The 22,910-nt window shown below is 44.1% G+C and overlaps 1 protein-coding gene across 1 annotated transcript in view; it reads right to left on the bottom strand.

Moving 5' to 3' along the window:
• Positions 1–22,910, bottom strand: part of kirrel3a (kirre like nephrin family adhesion molecule 3a) — a 190,451-nt gene that overhangs the window by 59,081 nt on the left and 108,460 nt on the right. The window contains exons 2-3 of the mRNA XM_066651440.1: positions 22,633–22,782; positions 12,807–12,956 (exon numbers count right to left, since the gene is read on the bottom strand). Of these exons, the coding sequence (XP_066507537.1) occupies positions 12,807–12,956; positions 22,633–22,782 (300 nt within the window). The remainder of the gene's footprint in view (positions 1–12,806; positions 12,957–22,632; positions 22,783–22,910) is intronic.

Genomic DNA, 22,910 nt, shown 5'->3' with positions numbered 1-22,910 from the left:
TCTTCAACTAAAAAAGTCCTAAACATTAAATATTAATACGTTACATTCTCTAAAGTTAACACTGAAAACTCTCACGTACTTTTGGATAAAATATTATCCCCAAGAGCAGAGCAAACCAACCACATGCTTCTGCGGTGTTTTTTTCTTTCTCCTCCTGTAACAAGTGTTACAGAAATAAAATCTGAATGATTGATTGTGTTGGCAGCTGTAAAACCCTGAACCTGGCATGTAACAGAGAACAGAGCTTCTGCAGCTGCTACTCTGGGCTCAGCACTGCAGAAACTGCACTATGTAACTCAAGGAGGAGAGTAGGAAACAACACCCCCCTCCCTGTCCCTTTAGGACAGTGCTGTGAAAGTTAATTACACTAGGGGGAGCAGACAGTCACCCGGAGGAAACCCACGCAGACGCAGGGAGAACACACCACACTCCTCACAGACAGTCACCCGGAGCAGGACTTGAACCCACAACCTCCAGGTCCCTGGAGCTGTGTTACTGAGACACTACCTGCTGCTCCACCGTGCCGCCTATGGCACGTTTACATACAGAAAATATATATATATTATTATATATGACATGTTCATATACAAATTTATAGATGCAGACGTCTGGTCATACCCACTGTAAAAAAAAAACACAGACTTTCTGGACAATTTCCCCCCACACACTGAAATGAAACAATACTCTGTCCGCTGCAACTCCAGAACTGGACGTTTCCCCTGAGCTTGAGGCAGGAGCGTCATTTCTCAGCGATGAACCGAGAGTCTCCTCTCAGACTATGACAGAGGCTTAATCAACTTAGCCATCATCATTATGGCCATGTTTGCAAATATGCCTGGGCGTAATGGCTCCAAATTGACGATTTAACACGGCCAGTCAATAGATGTGTCTCGAGCGGGTCAGCGGACTAAATTAATCGCCCCCCGTTTAATTGCCGTTGGAAGGAAGGAAGCGGCAGGAACACTCCAGCACTCCCTAACTGAGACCTGGCTCCTTGTCGCAGAATTACTTTTCTCTCGGCCCTCTTGATACATGGGACCCCTGGGACGTCTCTCTGACTCTCTCTGTCTGTGGGGGTGTGCGGGGAAGGAGGGGGTGGGGGGAAAGGAAGGAAAGAGAAAAATGGAGCAATTTCATTTTGGAAAACAGAGAGGAAAAGGGGCGCTGGGGGAAATGTGACCTATTTTCTAATGTACCTGGATCCAGTCTTAGATGTGGGAGATGCCTGTCTCGCAGGAATAGGCAGCAGAGAGGATTAATCACTTTCATCCCGGGGTTTCAGCCGTCCGCGCCACAAACCCACAGCAATTAGCCCCCTCTTCCAGCCGGATTAACTCCTGCTCGTCACGAACGCTCTTTAACGCCACGATCTTAGGGAGATGGGATCTCAGCGTCGAGCAGAAAAACTCCACTCGAGAAACAGAGGGAAGGTAAAGACTAAACCCAGAGGGCGGGCAGTGAGAGGGTATGCACTCGTAAATCGTGATAATTACATTACGATATGATTTCCAAACGTGTCGGGGGTATTCTCTGTACTTCACGCTACGAAATGGAGCCTCAAATGTCCTTTAGCAAAGGGTCGCCACAGAGATGTCCTTCCTGCTCATCTCCAAACAGCATCGGGACCAGCACTAGGGGGCGCGGCATCCTACATTTTTACCAATACCCCCCCCCCCCCCCCCTTCTCCACTGTGACTATGTAAGGCAGAGTTGAGCTTGAAAACCATTGGGAATGTTCCACGTAGCTGTAGCAGGGCTCAGGACTGCAGAAACCGCACTATGTAACTCCCACCTCACATAAATCCAGGGCAGTGCTGTAAAAGTTAGTTACACTCTGTAACTGAAGTTCTTCAGGGAGCACAGGAGCACTGTTACCTAGTGTTCCTTTAAAAGCAGCCTGTCTCCAGCCTCGGACGACACCTCCGTTAATCGCAGCGAGGCCGAGCGTCCGAACAGAAACGTGAAAGCTCCTGAAAGGTATTCGTGCGGTAATTCCGGGAGCAGGAGTGGGAGGTGTTTGATGATGAAGACAGGGAAATGTTCTCAGAGCGAGAGTGTGAGAGATGTGTGTTACAGCAGGAACATTAATAGTTAATGTGGAATAAGTCGTAAAGTCACCCGCGTTCCCAGAAGTCTTCATACACTATGTATGTCCAAGAGAAATAACGAGCAACAGCTTCAAAACGTGAAAGGGAGTGGTCGCCCAACTCAATACCGAGCGTGAACTACACCACGGCCGTTCCGAACGAACACCAGTTGTAGGGCTTCAGAGCTTCGCCCGTTATATTCCGACAATAACTGAATATTCGGAAATGGCCTACGTTCCGAAACCCTGCGTCTGACCCACCATCCGTACCCACTACAGGAACCGTGTATGCAGGAGTTGACCAGAGCTACCAGGAGGTGTTCTCACAAACTGAACTGTGGGGTTGACCAGAGTCTATGTAGTGGGTAGCTTTAGACTTCATTCGTACTTGGACTTTAAGTTTGAAAGAAAGAATACATTTACGAAAGAAAAGAAAAAGTTACGAATCTCAAAATTTAAAAAAGGAATACGTACCTAAGTAACAAATACCCAAACATCCAAATATTCAGGTCCAGGCTTATTGTAAAGCTGCCCCGCACCAGGCTGTGAGAGCTTACCAACGCTCCCCAATAACAGAATGCCATTACGGAAGAGTAGAAAAGAGGCAAACTACGTATTACTGCCCTTCAAAATGGCGCTTAAACAAATCTCCATTTTTCATCGTTGGGAACACCATCTGCTGACCATGTGACATTAACTCATATAGAACGTTATGCAAAGTTGCCGGTTTCTGAGTGCTGTGCACAGCTGTATGGCTATTTAAGGCCGGTGAGTGGGTTCAAGAACACAGGACTTGTTCTCCATGTCATAATCAGTCCTCTGCTGACAGACACTTTGTAAACAAACACAAAGGCAATCGGCGCGTGGCCTTGATTTTCACTGATTTCTAAGACATCACAATAGGCTTCAGAGACTGGAGTCATTGTCTCTGAGAGAGAGAGAGAGAGAGAGAGTGACCTTGTGTGTGTTTACTTTGTTGAAATGCTGCCTGCCTGCTTTGTTCTGCTCTGAGAAGCTGCTGTAATTGAATTATCACTCTCCTGAATGCAGGCCTTTCATAGGCATTATTCACCGGCCTGTTGTGGACACGCTATAGTTCCACTGACCAGTCGATATCTCAGCTCATAGCCTTTTACCTGAGTTTGGAAAGTGATAGTTGTTTTTTAAGACAGTCAAACTTTTGAAGCTGATCGTTCGGTTTGATTTGTTCAACTGTAAATACGTAATTACACACCTGCACCTTTCATTACTTATTTACTCTAGAGTACTCGAGCTCTGGCTACGTGTTAAACGTATTATTCATTTGGTAAAACTATATTCGAAGGGACATAACAGCACAGTAATAATTAATAAAGTATGTATAAGCAATATAAGTATAAAAGTGTTTATTAAGTGCTTTTGCCAAGAATATATATGCGTTATTATGAATTTAACCCTAAACAAATGGACTTATTCTAGACTGAAGTCATACATAGAGAGGTTCTAGATATGTTTATTCATTCATTCATTCATTTTCTGTAACCCTTATCCAGTTCAGGGTCGAGGTGGGTCCGGACCTTACCCGGAATCATAGGGCGCAAGGCAGGAACGCACCCTGGAGGGGGCGCCAGTCCTTAGCTATGTTTACATTAAAGGCTAAGCACCACTTAATGGACCTCCATGAATATTGGACATTATTGTAGTTACTGACAGATATAAGTATGAATTAAAATGAAAATAGCAGCTTAATTTGCTTTAAAACTGACAATTTTATTAAATTGACGGAAAAACCCGAGCTCTCTACGGAAATTCTCGAACGCGACCGTGACGTCACTGGTGGACAACAGCTGAACGACGCCGCGGTAAAACACCGTTATGACTGACTGTTATGACCGTATCTAGCTAAATAACCAACATTATTCATGACAATAGCCTAGCAGTAATGCAGCTACGTAGCCGAGTATAATCTGAGACACCGAGTTTAGCGAGTCAAGCTAACGTTAACTAACACCAACTAAAACAGGCGAAGTGAGTGTCCTTACCCTGTTCACCTCCATGTTACAGAGGCTCTTGAACACCTTTCGTTGGTGTCCTTACATGCCCATATTGTTGGAAAAGAGCCAGTGAAATGAGCTACAGATAACGGAGTGAGCGGATGGTCCTTTCCAAAGTGCCCGTTTAAAGTTGACAAATTTAGTCCATTTTCTGGATATTTTGGGATCTTTGGGCCATTTGTTCACAGATGTCCCACTGTACATTGAATGATTGCAGCCAAAAACAACACACCTTTTCCTCATTTTGCATTAAATTAAGTGCAGCTTCTAGAGTTGTTGTCCACCATCTACGTCACAGGCAAGACGCCTATTAGAGTTTCCCAACACCGTTGAGGGGGGCGACCAACGGTCTTTTAAACCGTATTCCTTCAATTAGTAAGAAATAACATGTTTTCTGACTATCAATAAACACAAGTTAGGAACTCAAATTCCACTGTATTTATTTGTTTGACACTTCCACAGAGCTGGTGCATAGCCTTTAAATAATAAATAAAGTATATATTAGTACTGATGCTTTAGGTTCTTGCCTTAGGACTACAGTACACATGATAAAATAGATGGTAAGCTCTGAAGCATCTTCACATGAGCCTAAGGTCAACGCGCCAAATGCCAAGTGTAGGATAGAGGAGTGTAAACCAATCCAGCCTTTAACTCTGGATTCTCTGGGCTTCTCTGCAGTAAACATTAGAACCCGATCCTACATGCTATCAATTCCTCACAGAAAAGTCCCCACATCAAATGTAAATCCTCCCCTGAAGAGTACAGGCTGCTCCGGCAGAAAAGGAGGATGCAATTCCTATTAATGCCCTTCATTTCCAAAGAAACGGGCGTCCTCACTCATTTAAAACTGTAGGGTGACGCAGAACAGACCCTGAAAACCCAAGGCCCACGAGCGGAGGCAGGAAACAAGACATGGCCCACCGTCCCAAAGCTCAAAAGCCCATGATCACACCAGCGAGACGAGGCTTTCAGCTCACGTCTAAATACTTCATCTTCCATCAAGTCCCCACCTATTGTTCTCCACTCACAGTGACAGCATCAAAGCAGCCGGGACAGCGGAGGATAGAGTCTGACAATTCACCCCCCTCTTTATCCCACCCTCAGCAAATGTCATAATGTCACTCCGTACCGATACTTTAGGATTTCAAAGGAGACAAATATAGCCCAACCTGAGATCCAGGGCCCGGGATTACAGCGAGCTGCTGGCCGTGAGGGACGTTTTTGAGGTATTAAAAATGGAAAGTCAATAAAGGAAGGCGTTCAGAGTGCAATCCTGCCGTCACGACGGGCCAATCACAAGCCAAGCCTTCGCCGGAGCTGCAGATGTTCCTCTGCGCTCACTGCCTCTTCAACAAAGTGTGGCGTTCAAGAAATGAGTAGCAGCTGTTCCCAAACTCGGCTATGATTTGCCAAAATTAACATCTAAAGCACCTTGTCTTATAGCCTTTAGAAGGCAGTTAGAGGAGGTGATAACAACAGAGTCCAGAGACCAGACTTACATTTACTTCCTGTAACAACCAAAGATATTACAGAGAGAGGATTCTTTCTTCCGTGACTGGAAATGAAAGGAAATAAGATTATTACAGAAAAAGCTCCTACATTAAGAATGTTATCAAATTTAATCTGTGTAATCTGTACATTCCCTGGCTCTTACACTCTTTAAAAATTAAAGTGATAGAAAATGTCCTTCCAGTGATGCCATATAGAACCATTTTGTCTAATACCTTTACATATGGTAAAGGACCCATTAAAAGGTTCTTCACACTCACATCTCTTTAACAAACCCGGTTCTTTATGAAAACAAAAGTGATTCCTCTATGGCATCTGTCAAAAAACCCTTTGTAGCACCTTTAGTTTTAAATGTGTACTACCACTTCAACACTATCTAACTAGTGCTACTAACCTTAACCTAGTCTTAAAACTACAGGGTGGGCCCACCTTAATAAAATGGGAATGGGCCCACCTTAATAAAATGGGAATGGTTGGTGATATTAACTTCCTGTTTGTGGCACATTAGTATATGGGAGGGCGGTGGGGACTTTTCAAGATGGGTGGTGACCATGGTGGCCATTTTGAAGTCGGCCATTTTGGATCCAACTTTTGTTTTTTTAATGGGAAGAGGGTCATGTGACACATCAAACTTATTGGGAATTTCACAAGAAAAACAAAGGTGTTTTAACGTCACTTTATTCTTTCATGAGTTATTTACAAGTTTCTGACCACTTATAAAATGTGTTCAAAGTGCTGCCCATTGTGTTGGATTGTCAATGCAACCCTCTTCTCCCACTCTTCACACACTGATAGCAACACCGCAGGAGAAATGCTAGCACAGGCTTCCAGTATCCGTAGTTTCAGGTGCTGCACATTTCATATCTTCACAGCATAGACAATTGCCTTCAGATGACCCCAAAGATAAAAGTCTAAGGGGTCAGATCGGGAGACCTTGGGGACCATTCAACTGACCCACGACGACCAATCCACTTTCCAGGAAACTGTTCATCTAGGAATGCTCGGACCTGATACCCATAATGTGGTGGTGCACCGTCTTGCTGGAAAAACTCAGGGAACGTGCCAGCTTCAGTGCATAAAGAGGAAAACACATCATCATGTAGCAAATTCACATATCCAGTGGCCTTGAGGTTTCCATTGATAAAGAATGGCCCCATTATCTTTGTACCCCATATACCACACCATTCCACCAAGATGTGCAGAACCTGAAACTATGGATACTGGAAGCCAGTGCTAGCATTTCTCCTGTGGTGTTGCTATCAGTGTGTGAAGAGTGGAAGAAGAGGGTTGCATTGACAATCCAACACAATGGGCAGCACTTTGAACACATTTTATAAGTGCTCAGAAACTTGTAAATAACTCATGATTAAAACCAAGCACACCATTGTTTTTCTTGTGAAAATCCCAATGAGTTTGATGTGTCACATGACCCTCTTCTCATTGAAAAAACAAAAGTTGGGTCCAAAATGGCCGACTTCAAAATGGCCACCATGGTCTCCACCCATCTTGAAAAGTTTCCCCGCTCCCATATACTAATGTACCACAAACAGGAAGTGAATATCACCAACCATTCCCATTTTATTAAGGTGTATCCATATAAATGGCCCACCCTGTAGCTATGGCTGTTTCTTTTTTCCAAAAGTAGAAGTTTCCAAAACTGGACTTCTCAGACTGAATTTTGGAGGTGTGGTAAACATCCCTGCAGATTTCTGTCATGAAGGGAACCTCTGGGCTACTTACACTACAGCACATTTAAGCCCTGGATGTTGAGGAGCTCTGAAACTCGAAAGGCTCTGAAACTCCAACCTGGAGAAACAGGGAGGCCTTGCCCTTAAGCGAGGGAGCACCTCCCAACCTACGGAACCCAAACGTGTCATCTCAGGAGTCTCACCGGGGGTGGGATAAGAACTGTGTCTGTTCCACGTGATGATGCTCTGACTGAGAACATTTGCTTCACGTAACAGAACTTCTTTTTAACTGTGAAATGTGTTACAGGATAGAGGTTGAATGTCAGTGTAATTCAGCATTAGTAGCGAAGGTATTACATATGCACGCTAGCAATTACATAGTAATTCAATGACATAACTTAACGACTTATAAAACAGTGAACTTTTTAAATGGTAAAGATGTTTTCTAAAGAAAGGCTGCTAAAATAAAGTGATATCGGGGTTTAACTCAGATGTGGGCCGTTTGTCTGTGAGCGAATCCACTTTCCATTCAAACCCCCAGTGTTTGCTTTTCCCGCACCAGTCCGGCTCTAGAGCACCAAGCCAGAGCCACTGCTCCTGACATTAACATTAGGAAGATTGGACTGAGTGGGTGTTTGGTGAAGGCGGCAAATATTGGCTCGTGGTGAAATAGAGAAAGGCAGTCCTAAGAATCTGAGAGAACAATGATAATAATAAAATAAATATCTCTCCTTTGGACTGAACCTGGTGATTATCTCAGGACCACGGTTTAATCCGTGAAGGAGAAGCAGGAGTACTAACATGTAAAAAGTCCAAAAATAATTGGAGTCTCCTCTCATTAACGGCAGCTCGGCCGTACACCTGGGTGGATCAGCACGTCTTGTTCAACACCTCCTTAAGGCCGGGGATGACTTCTTACGCGTATCTTTAAAACCCTGAGATTTCTGTTGGACACGGGAAGCTGGAGATTAAATTTCCAGAGGATCTTCACATCCATCCAAACCTGGAAATGAAACACACTGCTGTGTGGAACAGCCCTTTGTTCTCGCTCAGGGAACTCTCTCACAGTTTGGATCCCGGTGCAGAGGTGGGCAATTTGTCAAAGTCATTATTATTGTGATGAATTGCATCGCATTAATCGATGCGAGTACGCGACAAGCATGGTCTTAGCCTTAGAGAAGTCTGTTGAGAAGCTTTTCATGATCCATGCAGTTGTTCTGATCGGATTAGTCAGCGATCACATAAACAGCCATCTCCAAATTCTTAGATCGGATTAAGGCATGGTAATCAGACCAAGAGTGCTGGATGTTTAGCTTAATGATCAGAAATGCTCTGCGCATGTGTAAACTCACCCTGAATTCTTTCGGACCTGACACAACGCAGATCTGTTCTCTCGTCGTTCTGTATCTGAAATCCATTAAGTATCATTCAAAGTAATGGAGGGGTTCACACGGAGTGAGTCCAAAATCTTATCTCTGTCTTTGCATGCATGCAGTGTAGAGAAAGCCGTAAGAAGGGCTGCACTGTGTAATCTCAGGAAGCATAACAAGTACAGATGGGGTCTACGGTTATCTGAAGTTTAACGTTAACGTCACATCGTTAACGTCTGGTTGTAAAGTAGAAATCCGATTATTGGCCAGAGATTTCCCATAAAACGACTCAAGTTCATGTAAACGTTTTGATTGGATTACGGACACGATTGTATTTTCTGCAGTTTTTAGATTATTACGTGTAATGTAAACACACTCATTGAGAACAATGCCTTGGTTTTAAACAGGAACACTCAGCTTCCGTAACAGAGTTTCGACCAATCAGAGGCAGCCACACACTCGCTACACTGGTTACACCACAACAGACTCTTGGAATTGAAGCAACACTATGTACACTATGCTTCCCTGAGCTGTAATATAGAGAACAGAGCCTCAGTCAATGCTACTCTGGGCTCAGCACTGCAGAAACTCCACTATGTAGCTTCTGGACGAGGGTAGGAAACCACACCCCCCACCACACTCTCGATATCAGGACTCTGCAACTGTAGAGGGAGCTCAGGAGTCAAAATACCAAATCTTACCAATATTGTTCCGAAAATCGCAATTCGTTATTTTCCCCAAATTATTCAGGTCTAACAGACGTTTCTGTGGATTCTTCGTGTTATAATCCGTGTCCCCACTTTTCCCTCTGTCACTCTACATCAGTTCCTCGTCCTCAGTGACAAAGCAGCTTGCGTGTGCCGGCGGATCTCACTGCTCCTGCCCAAAGCACCTCAGAGCCGGCGCTCCTCACGTCACATCTGTTACTCACAGCTGGAATCGACGAGAGCGGTTCAGCTGCATTTGGGAGTTTGAGTAAACTCAGCCGTCAGCTCAGCCATCCTCTTTTAAACAGAGCTGACCTTTCGAGGTCCGGGGCTCTGTCCGGGTTCTCTCCCGGTTCGGGAGCGAGGGGATGCTGCGAGGGATTTCCTGGACGTAATTAGCCTCCTGTGGATGGTGTACCTGTGCAGGCTCATGCCTTATTCATCAGCTCAGCAGCTCAAACTCCACTGCTGTAGGTTCAAAGTTCAAATGTCAGTGAAGCGGGGCAGTGGTGTCTGGCCCGCTGGGTTCTGGACACTCAGAGTTCACGTTATTGCTCTGTATTGTTTGGCCTGATTTTTCTGTGTGTTGAGGTCAAGTCAGGAATGTGGCGTGGGGTGGTGTAGTGGATAACATGGCTGCCTTTTACACAGATGACCAAGGGTCAGCATCCAACTCAGCTTCACAGAATTAGAGTCCTATAAACACACTTTTAATACTGCATTCGCCTACATCTCATATGTGTGTGTGTGTGTGCAACAGGTATATATCACATTGTGAGGACCAAAACCAGTTTACACACTGTGAGGACTAGTCTTATTTATAGAGATCATAAATCATGAAAAATCATTACAACTTAAGGTGAAATATGTTTTAACTTTGGATTAAAGTTAAAGTAGGGATAGGGTTAAGGTTAAACGTAGTGTTAAGCCTGTAGCACTTAAGAAAAAGTTTATAGTAAACATTCACAAAATGAATGGAGGTCTATATAATGTCCCCACAAGACACGGGTACAATATTGTTTGTGTATGTGTGTATCGTTGTATCGCTCCATCATCGTTCGTCCTGCTTCAAAGCCTCAGAGAATGTGAGAAAACATTAGAAGCGCCGCTCGCGGTCTGAGTGACCCTGCGGGTGTGTACAGGTACAGTGTTCTCCGGTGTAAAGAAACAAAGCGGGAGGGAAAGTGTGCTGTGATATCTACACTACTTGATGGTGAAGTGACAGGTGTGAGGATGTTTAGAGGCAGATCATGAGATTACTGAGGAATAACATCTCCGTCTTGTGAATAATGCAACACAATCGATTCTCCTTAAAATGACCACCGAAAAACAGGAATAAAGTTCACAAAGGTGCGTTTGATTATAGGCTTTAACTCTGGGGCTGAAGAGAGTGAGGAGAAGCAGATGGAGCTGAAGACGAGCCCCAGCTCCAGCTCCGGATGGCTACAGCTCTTCACGCTCTCTCACACCTGATTAAAGGCGTCAACTAATTATCAAGCCCTTCACCAGCGGAATGAGGGAGATCATTAAAGCGAGCAGGAGCTTCAGGGATGGAGTGTGACACCTCGGGTTCAGCAGAGACACTCGCTGATTTAACACACAGACTTTGAGGGTTATTTCTGCTGGTCTCCCACATTTCTGAAATGTAACTATGGACCTACTTTTGAAAATCACATACTAAGAAGGAGTCTCTGGACTTTTTAGAAGGAGACAGCAACACTACACCAAGGGTTTGTTAAAGAAAAGCAGAAAATAAAAACAAAAGAGAAAGAAAATCTCTCTGTAGTCACTCAGCACACACCCAGAGAGAAAGAGAGAGAGGGGGGAGAGAGAGAGAGAGAGAGAGAGAGAGAGAGAGAGAGAAAGTGGGAGAGAGGAAAGAGAGAGAGAGATAAAGAATGAGAGTGTTAGAGTTGGAAAGAGCGTGGGGGAAGAGAGAGAGATGGAGTCAGAGAGAGAGAGAGAGAATGAGAGAGAGAGAAAGATATAGAAAGAAAGGGGGAGAGATGGGAGAGAGAGACAGAGAGAAAGAGAAAGAATGAGAGAGTTAGACTTAGAGAGAGAGAGGGGGGAAGAGAGAGAGAGAGAGAGAGAGAGAGAGAGAGAGAGAGAGAGAGAGAGAAATAAAAAGAAGGGAAAAGGGAGGGGGAGAGAGTGTGAGAAAGATGGAGAAGAGAAACAGGACTGATAGAAGTGGAGAAAGAAAGAAAGAAAGAAAAAATGAAAGAAATGGAGAAGAACAAAAGAAAGACAATGAGAAAGGAAGAGAGAGAGAGAGGGAGAGAGAGAGAGAGAGAGAGAGAGAGAACAAAGGCAGGGGGTGGAGGGATGTGTGGGGAGGAAAAGAGTAGTAAGGCTGTGGTTTACAGAGGGCGAGTAAAGCCTGTGAGTGTTTGTGGTCAATGTGCACTGTCCTCGCGAGGGTGCTGGAGCGAGGTTGGCTTTGGGAGGAGTGTGTGTGTGTGTGTGTGTGTGAGAGTGTGTGTGTGTGTGTGTGTGTATGTGTGTGTGCGTGTGTGTGTGCGTGTGTGTGTGCGTGTGAGTGTGTGTGAGTGTGTGTGTGTGTGTGTGTGTGTGTGTGTGAGTAGGGGATTGATCGTGACACCCTCATACATTAACTTCATTACCTCACTCAGGATCCAGCTTGTGGCTTTGTATGCAACTTTTCAGAAGTAAGCCAGTTTGTCTGGGATTAAATGTCAGGCTAATGGCCGCGCCCAGGGGACGCTGATGATTTGTCTCTCCTGCCACCAGACCAGCGTGGCAGCAACACACACACACACACACACACACACAAAGATGGGGGGAGAAACCAAGGATGGATATAAATAAAAAAAATAAAAAAACAAATGGGTGCCCCCTCATCTATAATTAATCATTTTAATGGACCTGGAATCACCAACGTCTTCACTTCCCTCTAAGTAAGAGGGTTTAGATTACTTGGCTGAAAACACTGATGCTCCCGAGCCAGAATAATGAACTGATAGCCCTGGAATATATCATGGTTTTAACAAGGAGCAGCGATCAATAATGATAATAAGGCCAGGCTTTCGCCTGCCCTCAGGCCCAGCTCATGCAATGCATTTGCATCAGAGTCTCATTGATTGGAAATCGCAGGAGATGGAAAACATATCTGAGGTCTTTTACTACAGCTGATTAGCCCTGATTGGAGAACGCTGCACATTTATCCGACTCAAACGCCTGCTTAGCACCTGCCGCGCAATTAGAGCCAGAAGAAGAAGAGGTATTAGAACTGGAGGAGAAAGAAGGAAAGTGCCCTTTCTGGAACGTTCTCCTCGGCCCCTGGCCTCTCCTCAGCAGACGAACCCAACGCAGGAACCCAAGAGCAGGCTTCAGAGGTCAGTGGTGAATGGATAAATACATCAGTGAAGACTAACTGCGCCAGGACTGACCTAGAACGGTGAGACGAGCAGGTCTGGACCTGATGGCCGCTTGGATTCCCTGGCACTCGAAGCTCCCGTCGTCGGAGAGTTCGGTTCTCTGGATGTGAAGGTGGTACTCCCCTTTACTGTGGTCACCGATCACGCCATAGCGCGGGTAACCTGCAACACAGGAAAACACACTGGGCATGAGGCTCGCTCGCTTCCAGCATTAACAAGCTTTCAGTGTTTACAAACAAAGGTAGGAGAAAGAAAGAAAAAAAGAGGAAACACAGACAAAGACAGTATGATACATGGAAAAAGGCAAATAAATACAGAAAGAGAAATACAGGAAAGATAAACAGATAAAAAACAAAAGAATGAAAAAAAGAAAGAAGTTAGAAAGTACAGAAAGAAATAAAAGAATGAAAAAGAAAGACATAGAAAGAAAAAGACAGACAGAAAGAGTAAAAATGGAAATTTACATTGAAATGAAAGGAAACAAAAGAAGAAAACAAAAGAAAGAAAGAAAGAAAGAAAGAAACAGAATAAAGAAAGAAAATAACAGGAAATACAGAAAGATATAGAAAAAACAAAAGAAAGTAAAAAGATAAGAAGAAGAAAGAAGAAAGTAAGAAACAAAAAGAAAGAAAAAGACAGAGAAAGAAAGTAAAAAAAGTAAAGAAAGAAACACAGAAAGAAAGAAGAAAGAAACAAAAAGAAAGAAAAAGACAGACAGAATGAAAGAAAGTAAAAATGGAAATTTACATTGAAATGAAAAGAAACAAAAGAAGAAAACAAAAGAAAGAAAGAAAGAAAGAAAGATAAAAGAAACAGAATAAAGAAAGAAAATAACAGAATATACAGAAAGAAACAAAAGAAAGTAAAAAGAAAATAACAGACAGTACACAAAGATAAACACAGAAAGAAAGAAGAAATAAACAAGAAGAAAGAAAAAGGCAAAAACAAAAAAGAAAAAGAAAGAAAATAACAAAGACAAAGTACAGAAGGAACAATAAATGGAGAAAGATAGAAAGGAAGAAAGAAAACTAAATGAATTGTGCTGGAACACCTGCAGATCAAAGAAAACCTTCCCCAACACTGAACAAACAGAGCTGTCAATCTTTAATCAACTGTAAAAACTCTGTAATTAGCCCCTGTTTTCCAGATCTTTACATTCCACCTTAAGAAGTGCAGACTGGACTCTGGCAGTGAGCCCAGCACAGTCCCAGACCCTCCAGCACGGTCCGTCATGGTTGTGATGTCACTGTGCACGGATAAATGATTGCTACTGATTGGTCAAATTATCACCGAGCCGAATGTTACTGGGTTCAGTTTCTTCACTCGAAACATTAAAAAAAAAACACTGCAGATAACGTGGGTCTTCCAGGTCTTTCCTGTTCCACTCATTTTCCTGAAATATCCGCCGATCAAAAACATTTCAAAAATACTCCACAACAAACAGCTTCAACAAACTTTCACGCAACTGTAGAAACTCAAGGTCGTTCACAGATCGCTGCCTGCTATTCTCCAGCTCTTTGTTGCTGGATGCGGGTTCTTTTGGGTTCAGTACGCAGCTGCAGAATTCCTCCATCGACTGCCAGACAGAGCGAGGTTTATAAAAGAGCTACAGAGCTGCTAACATTAAACCCACACTGCTGCCATCTTGTCCTTGACACTTTTGCCAGAAAGCTCAGGGGGGACGGAGAGATAATAGAGTAAAACGGGAAACACGTTTCCTTCCGAGCAGGTGAGCGTGGAGGTGATCTGGTCAAGTCAAGAGGCTGCAGCGTAAGTTAAGTAGCGTCATCAAAGTGTTACCTGTACTTTCCCCATTCTTGACACGAGGAAACAAAACACACAGCAGACTCAGGAGAGTTCACAATCACAGAACATCACATTACAGCTCCGCTGGAGCCGGATTAGTTTCACCGGAGAGGTTCTGCAATCTAAGCCACTGATGAGATCCGTGATTCTGATCTGGTTTAAATCTGCAAGGTGTGACAGTATTAACTGTGGCTTGGTTTTAATCCAGTATCTGAAGTGTGTGGCCGTGATCTAAATGATTCTCTTCCTGGCAGAAAGAAACAGCACATCGTTCTCTTCTACCCCAGTAATGGTGCTTTACTACTGCATGGTCCCTACTCGACTCTACTAGGCTTTTTCCATTACTTCAGTTTGGTCCTGGTTCTGGAAACGGGTTCTTGTTTGGTGGCTGTTCTCTCGTGGTTCGGAGCGAGTCGAGTAGGGACTGAACCGCGGCGGACCTTGCAGAGTGCCGATTGTCCAGAGAGAGTCGTCACTCTACGTCACGCAACCCAGCACCAACTCTCCATCTGTAAAATCTCCAATTTTAATGCGACTCACGACGGCAGCTCGTAAAATTACGCTGTGGCAGACGAAAGAATCCAGCGAGAGCTGGACGCTGCAACGAGGAAGGAACACACTCTACTGATCTGTCTGAACTGATGACGGAGCTGTGCCCAGTCCCAAACTACAACAACACGCCAATTCACCATGAGTAAAGAATGCTTAACGTCACTGCTGCCATTGTTGTGGTTTCCGTAAAACGTTTTAAGATGTCACCAGCTATATTTCAAGGGGCTGTGGCAGTGGAAAACAAACCAGGAACCAGGGACCAAACAAGGAGTAGAGTCGAATAGAGTCCAGTAGAGTCCAGTAGTGGAAGTACCATGCATTCAGAGCACCATAACACCGCTACTGATGGTCTGCTGTGACAACACACCGCATCACTTCACTGAACTGCTGGAGGTGCGAAGGACAGTGTTTACGGTTGTGACATCACAACTCTGACTAATTGAAAACAGGTTTGCATATACATGTGTGGACTATGGAGGCTGTAAATGTTATGACACTAAACCAAACCCAACATGAAAAAGCAGTGTTCTGGCTGCCGTTAAGACGGATGTGTTCTCTGTGGAGCACCTCGAGAGCTAGGGCAATAAGACGGAGGTGAGCGGAGAACAACTGTGAAAGTGATTCACGCCAATTTGGTGGAAATACAGTTCTCACAAATCAGAGCAGGCGTCTAACAAATACTGGCAGCTCCAGCACTCCGCTGACAGTCTCATCCGGATTCAGCGCGGTTTTCCATCACACTTTTATCATTTTCTGCTCCCGCGCCTCCTCCCTCTTATATTTTCGGGTTCTGTTTTATTTAAAAAACACGTTTTATTGGAAAGTACTGATGCGGAGAATCATCTCGGGGAAACTATGATATATTCCTTTTAATATTCTTTACTGAACGGCTGAAAACAATGGCTGTCGTTTACAAGGCGAGATGGGGAATGGATTCGGCTGAATTTAATGAGTCCTGCGAAGCCGGCTCGGGGTTGATGTTAGACCAGCGAGAGCCCGGTGAGTGGGAGAAGGGACAATGATATATTTCCAGAAAGAGAAGTGTGGGCATCTCATTGGCACCGCACTGGAGAGACACAGGGATGAACCACAGCTGAGTGACTGATCAAAGCAATAAACAGATAAATGAGGGGGCTAAAAGAATAAGGAAGGAATAGAATGGAGCGGCGCCGCGGTCGGGTCGACCCAGGCTCGGTTTCTCAGGTGTTTTACGAGCTTGAAAACACATGATTGCTAGCTCTTTTAATGTTTTATTTACCTGGTACAGACATTTTTATTTATTTATTTATTTAGCTATTTGAAAGTGCTCAGTCAATCTGTGGCCTGAGGCGCACTTCAGCTAAGTTTACACAACCCAACAAACCATCAGAACACACACACACACACACACACACACACAGCAGCGCTGATTGATAACCCAGGGCTTTCCAAACTCACTGGAGCCAGGATCCGCATGTGAAGTGAAGTTTGACCTGGCGAATATTTATTACACCACACAAAATTCTATAACTAATGACTATACTTAAAAATCGCAGGTGCTATACTGACACCTAGTGGCCTCCCAGTAAACAATTAGCTGTTGATTCAACGTTGAAATAACGTGATGACTGCCGTCTAATCAACGTTCTCTTAAGGTTGAAAATGAAAGTTGAAAAGACGTCCAAACACAGACATTGAAAAGACGACTATTAGACGTATTTTGGACGTCCATTGACGTTATTAATCGGTCCCGAAATAAATTACTTATATAAAACGCGTTTTGGACGTCCACTGACGTTATCGATTGGTCACCACTTAACTAACTAATTAAGATGGATTTTGGACGTTCATTGACGTTTAAAATATGTCCTTGACGGACAGACTACTTTTAGACCTATTTTGAACGTCCAGGGACGTTCCTTGTTTACTGGGCTGCATTATAAATATTTTACGCACTCTCAACGTGGGTGACACTGTTGCGTTGATTGCTCGCAGATAGAACACAGATGAAAGACAAAGAAAGACTCCAAACACAAAGACTCTTTTTTATAAAGAGACAATAGGAAACACCTGTGAGTTCGGTCACATGACTGCCTCACAGCTCACAGGTTCAGGGCGTAGCTATACACACATATACACATACATTAGTTTATTCAGGGACTCCAATGCACTTAGATTCTTCATCTGATGAGCTACAAATTGAAAAAACAATCCTGCTTCCAACTGTTACAGTACACAATGGTCAAAGTGGCTGTGAAAGTTTACAATCTCAAGCTCTTTTGAGTAAATCACAGCAGGAAGCTCCTTTCCAGCTCGCTTCACTTTGCTGCCGACCGTCCACAAACACGAGGCAGTGTTTATCCCTCAGCGGAAGAGCGCCAGAGCGCTGTCCACAAACCCTCTTCAGCCGCCAAGCAGCTGCCGAGGTCCGCTTGTGTCCTCAGCTGCTCTGCCATTATCCCGCAATCCAGTGAAACCCCGGACTCCCTGGATACCTTTGCCCGGCCAGAGTGAGACAGAGCGAAAGTAATGGGACAGCGAAGCCCTTAGAGGCTCAATTAAGGAGCTCTGTCCATGACTAAACGCTGCCCTCGGCCAGAGCTGAAAAAGACAAACTTCCAGGGAAACGGACGCAGGAACTGACACTTATTCCATCATCAATGGGACACGCTCACCTCAGACGCGTTACTGAAGACTCACGCTGGACTTCAAGTGCTTCTTCCAGTTCCTGATACAGGTCCATGCACTGACTGACCACTGCTGATTGGCTGATTGGATGAGCCAATGGGAAGGGATAAACCGTTCCTTTGTTTCCTGATCGCTGCCTATTTTTAAACCAGGGCTTGTCCGATACATCAGTCGAACGATATTATCAGCTGATACTTACATCATACAGATTTATCCGTATCACAAAACAGCCTGTTACTTAGTTAGCTTAGTTTATCTTAAGCCCGAACTTGAGGACACTCCAGGCATATCCCTCAGCGCTCTTTCCTTTCGAATACATTCCATTTCAGGCTTAACTTAGTGGACCCTTCCCATCCTGGTCACCACCTGTTCAGTGTCCAGCCCTCGGGCAGTAGTACAGTGTCTTAAGAACCGGAGAAACAGAATCTAACCTCCTCAGATATAAGCTTTCTTGTGTTGTTGAACACATACACATAGTTAACAAGGGCTGCTTTCACCTGCTGTGCCCTTGAGACTCCTGGGAATAGTGGCTTAGCAAAGCACCTTTGTTTATTTATTCTTTTAATTATTTTATCTTATTTTAGTGCTTTATTATTACACCTTAGTGCGATATTGCGTTTTTTTTTATTTACATATTGTATTCTATTTTTAAAAGCCATATTATTTTTCTTATTAATATGTAGTGCAATATTTCATTTTTTATTTTTTAAAAAAGAACATGCATCTTTTTTAGTGTGCACTGATCAGGAGTACGACTCCCAATTCTGTTGTGTATTTAATACAATGACAACAAAGGGAATCTATTCTTTTCTGTTCTAAACAGAGATATTGTGCTTTGTGGAGAACTCTGCTCTTTGAATGTGAGAAAAATAAAAAAGAAACTAGCAACAACAGCAACAATAACAGAAAGCTGGCGAATAAAGCACTGAGTGAAGCTGCATTTAAGAAAACGCCTTGAGATTGTTTAAATAATTTTGGCTATTGCTACAAAATAACATTTTTCCCGCTTCTGTTAATAACAAAGTCTCCAAAAATGAGAGCATACTCGACTTAAAGGAGCTTTCCACATATTCATAACATATATATATTATGATTTGTCATGGGTGGCACCGTGGAGGTTATGGGTTTGATTCCCGCTCCAGGTGACTGTCTGTGAGGAGTGTGGTGTGTTCTCCCTGTGTCTGCGTGGGTTTCCTCCGGGTGACTGTCTGTGAGGAGTGTGGTGTGTTCTCCCTGTGTCTGTGTGGGTTTCCTCCAGATGACTGTCTGTGAGGAGTGTGGTGTGTTTCCTCCCACAGTCCTAAAACACACGTTGGTAGGTGGATTGGTGACACAAACGTGTCCGTAGGTGTGAGTGTGTGAGTAAATGTGTGTGTGTGTGAGTGTGTGTGTGTTGCCCTGTGAAGTACTGGCGCCCCCTCCAGGGTGTATTCCCGCCTTTCGACCAATGATTCCAGGTAGGCTCTGGACCCACCGCGACCCTGAACTGGATAAAGGTTACAGAGAATAAATGAATGAATGATTCATCATGATCCATAGCTAGTTTACAGTCACTAAGTGAGCTCTGGTCTACTAAATCCACACTGTCTGTTATGACCCAGAAGAAGAATCACAGAAACTGAGGACGTTACACAGGAGACAAACCCTACAGCTTCTGATTTTAAAGCATAGGGTAAAGCCTAATGTTATGGATGTAAACTATATTTAGTACACACTGTATGAATCATTTTAATGGCCTTTTAGTGAATGAGTATGAATTGACGTTGGGACCAGTGAAGTAGGTCTCAGGTGTCAGGCCCATTTTAAACCTTATTTGAAGCCCGGCCGTGTGTGGGTGACCCGTTTATGTAGCACACGCTCAAAGGATTATTAATCAGTTTATATCTCCACCCGGTTTTAAACCCAGGATTTTCTCTTTTTACTGCAGGTGATGCTGGATAGTGAGGATCTCCACGGCAGGCTCCTACGCATTTAACACACGGCTAATTGCAGAGTAATATTTCCAAGGAGGTAACAGCTGGTTAATGAAGGTTAATCAGAGTGTTTTTTATGCTGGAGCTGAACTGTTCTCCAGCAGCAGCTTGAACACCTCGGCGCTAGAGGAAACTTCAATGTGGGCAGTTTTTTTGGGCTGTTCTTATAAACCGATAATCTCCTGTACATTACACAAACGAAGCAGGTTGACCTCATAACCCCTCGTGAAATAACACAGAGGACTTAATAAATGAGTTAAAAATTATGATTACATAATGACTTATTGTTTAAGAATATATATTAATATTCTGTGAGACTGAAGGCTCAGTTAAAACACTTCTATCAGCATCTCACAGTTCAGGCAAAAACATGAAAATGCCCGGCACTTTCACTTTTCAGGAGATCAAAACACTACAAGGACCAAACCCCACAACAGCATCCTCCACCTTGTTCAGAGCAGCAGTTTTTAGCGCCTATTCCTTTAAATGATAATGAGCTGCTCGCTGTTCGCCGTGACCCCGAGTCCATGAAAAGAACATCCCAACACCATGGGTGTGCTTTTTATATACAGAGCACCTCATGGAACTGGTCTGTAGCTCAGTCACATACTCAATCACAGTTTGGAATTGCACCACAAGGGGCGCCATTCTCACATACAGTCTGCTCCATTGGGTTTCCTCCGGGTGACTGTCTGTGAGGAGTGTGGTGTGTTCACCCTGTGTCTGTGTGGGTTTCCTCCGGTTGACTGTCTGTGAGGAGTGTGGTGTGTTCTCCCTGTGTCTGCGTGGGTTTCCTCCCACAGTCCAAAAAAAGCACACGTTGGTAGGTGGATTGGCGACTCAAAAGTGTCCGTAGGTGTGAGTGTGTGAGTGAATGTGTGAGTGTGTGTTGCCCTGTGAAGGACTGGCGCCCCCTCCAGGGGTGTATTCCTGCCTTGCGCCCAGTGATTCCAGGTAGGCTCTGGACCCTGGAGTACGAGCTAGAGACTTTACTGATGACACTGAAAAGGGAAAAGACGCGGTAATAACACAAGTGAATATCCGTTTATAAGCTCTTACATGCTTCAAGGACTAATCACAGCAAGAGTCACGCAAACAGAAATCACAGGTTAAACACTAAACCACTTCAAAACGCAACGGACACAAAAGGATTGATCCAAAGAGAATAAAAAAGAGATTCGGGATCCCATGCCGATTTAATGAAGCTAAACTTAATGCAGTTTCAGCTCAAACTAAAGAAATAAATAAACAAACACGAACATCCGTGTAAACATAAGTGTTTTAAGTGTTTCAGCCTTGTTGAGCTGCCTGTGGTTTTCATCAGTGCCACAGTCCTTTTAATATCAAGCCAATTTCTTTTAATAGTTCTGTGATATTTGATTCAGTTTGAGCCAATTAATTTGTAGCTCACATCCTCAGAGTGTGGGACAACGTGCTCCGATTCCAGAACTCCGGAGACATTAAGTGTTTGCTTTAATTAATGATCAAAATGCAATTAGTCCTCCACTGTAATGTGCTACTTTAGAAGAGAGCACTGTTGGAGAGGCACTTTGTGGAAGAAACAAGTAAACACAGGAATAAACGGAGGAGCGGTGCCACCGATCTGAAAAAGCAGAAGAGCTTGTTTGTCGAAGGAAAGCAGCAGACGACCGTCTTCTCGATGACGCAAGGCTGAAGTTCCAGTCGAACTGGGAATATACCGCGCCACTGATGCTGCAACAGCCGCCTCGTGTGAAGACATTTACTAAAGCGGTGGCTGGAACGACGGACCTCAGATAAAGTCTTCATAACTTTTCTGTCGACTGAAGAAGCTGGCGATTTGCTGGGTGACGATGCTTATTTTAAACTCTACTCGAGGGCTGAACAATGAGCGCCTCTGAGTTGACAGTTAGGAACATTGTATTCAGCAGGAGGGCCTCTGACTTTAAATAGGCCTGCATAGAAAGACTATATAATCACACTTTCATATTGTAGTGTGTCCAAACAGTAACCTCTGCTGTGCTTTAATCTGGAGGCCACCAAACTACACACTGTGAAACAAGACCACGCAGACAATTTTATGTGACATTCTTAAGTCACAAGGCATGAGATAAAACGATTCTGCTCTGTTTCTGACGTCAAGTGCAGGGGCTTCAGAATTGCCCCGCCCCCTGGTCTGAGTCTGTCCAATCACAGAGCTGGATCCATGTTTATGTGAGAGTGCAAAAATATGAGGTTAAATCCTTCTGATCCTCGCTAATCACTGCTGTGCACTCAGGGTCGGGGCGAACAGCGAGCGGCTCTTTGTCATTTAAAGGAACAGGCGCGAAAACAAAATGGCCGTTCTGAACAGGGCTGTTTAGACACGGGGAGAGTGTTTGATCCTTGTGGTGTTTTGACAGATATTTCATTAAGAACCAGAACTGTCACTTTTAAAATGTAAATGCGTACAATATAAAGAAGGGCAAGTGCATTTTTTAATCGGAATGCTTTCACATATGAGCTGCAAAGGCTAAGCTAATGTTTAATGTTCTATTTACCAATCTATCAGTCAGTGGTGTTAATAAATAAAGCTGACCCAATTCTGCTGACCACACAGGCAGCATTAAGTGAGTTATGAGTATGGTTTTCGACTTACTTTTAAAAGGAAATAGGAACAGCGTGTTCCCCAGTTGCACATTCCTCAGTCTAACTCTGACTAATCTACTGCCACTGCGTCCTCTCTGCAGGTTTGGTCAGAGGTGCTTTGACAGAGTGGTGCGTTGTCTGAACACTTTTGCAAACAAGACCAGGTGGAATCATGCGCTTCAGACTCAAATGGCAGAACGTCTCTTTAAAAGTAGATGCTGAAAGTAACTGACCGGACAGATCTCTGTTGACCCCCAGAGCGAGACCGTCCTTCACCCACAGGACCATGCCGTGGTAACCGGTGATGGCACACGGCAGAGTGACGGACTGACCGGCCACCACCACCACGTCGTGAGGCTGCTGCACCAGCATGGCACAGGCTCCTGCAACACAGAGAAATACAGGAATCAGAGACAGTGGAGAACATCACGAGGCTGATGCACCAGCACAGAACATGCTCCAGAAACAAAGATTAGTGCAGAAATATATATATAAATATTCATTACATAAC

Source organism: Hoplias malabaricus, chromosome 18, assembly GCF_029633855.1.
Source record: "Hoplias malabaricus isolate fHopMal1 chromosome 18, fHopMal1.hap1, whole genome shotgun sequence".
Taxonomy (NCBI): domain Eukaryota; kingdom Metazoa; phylum Chordata; class Actinopteri; order Characiformes; family Erythrinidae; genus Hoplias; species Hoplias malabaricus.
The sequence above is the reverse complement of the archived record's forward strand: the minus strand, read 5'-3'. Positions and strand labels throughout refer to the sequence as shown.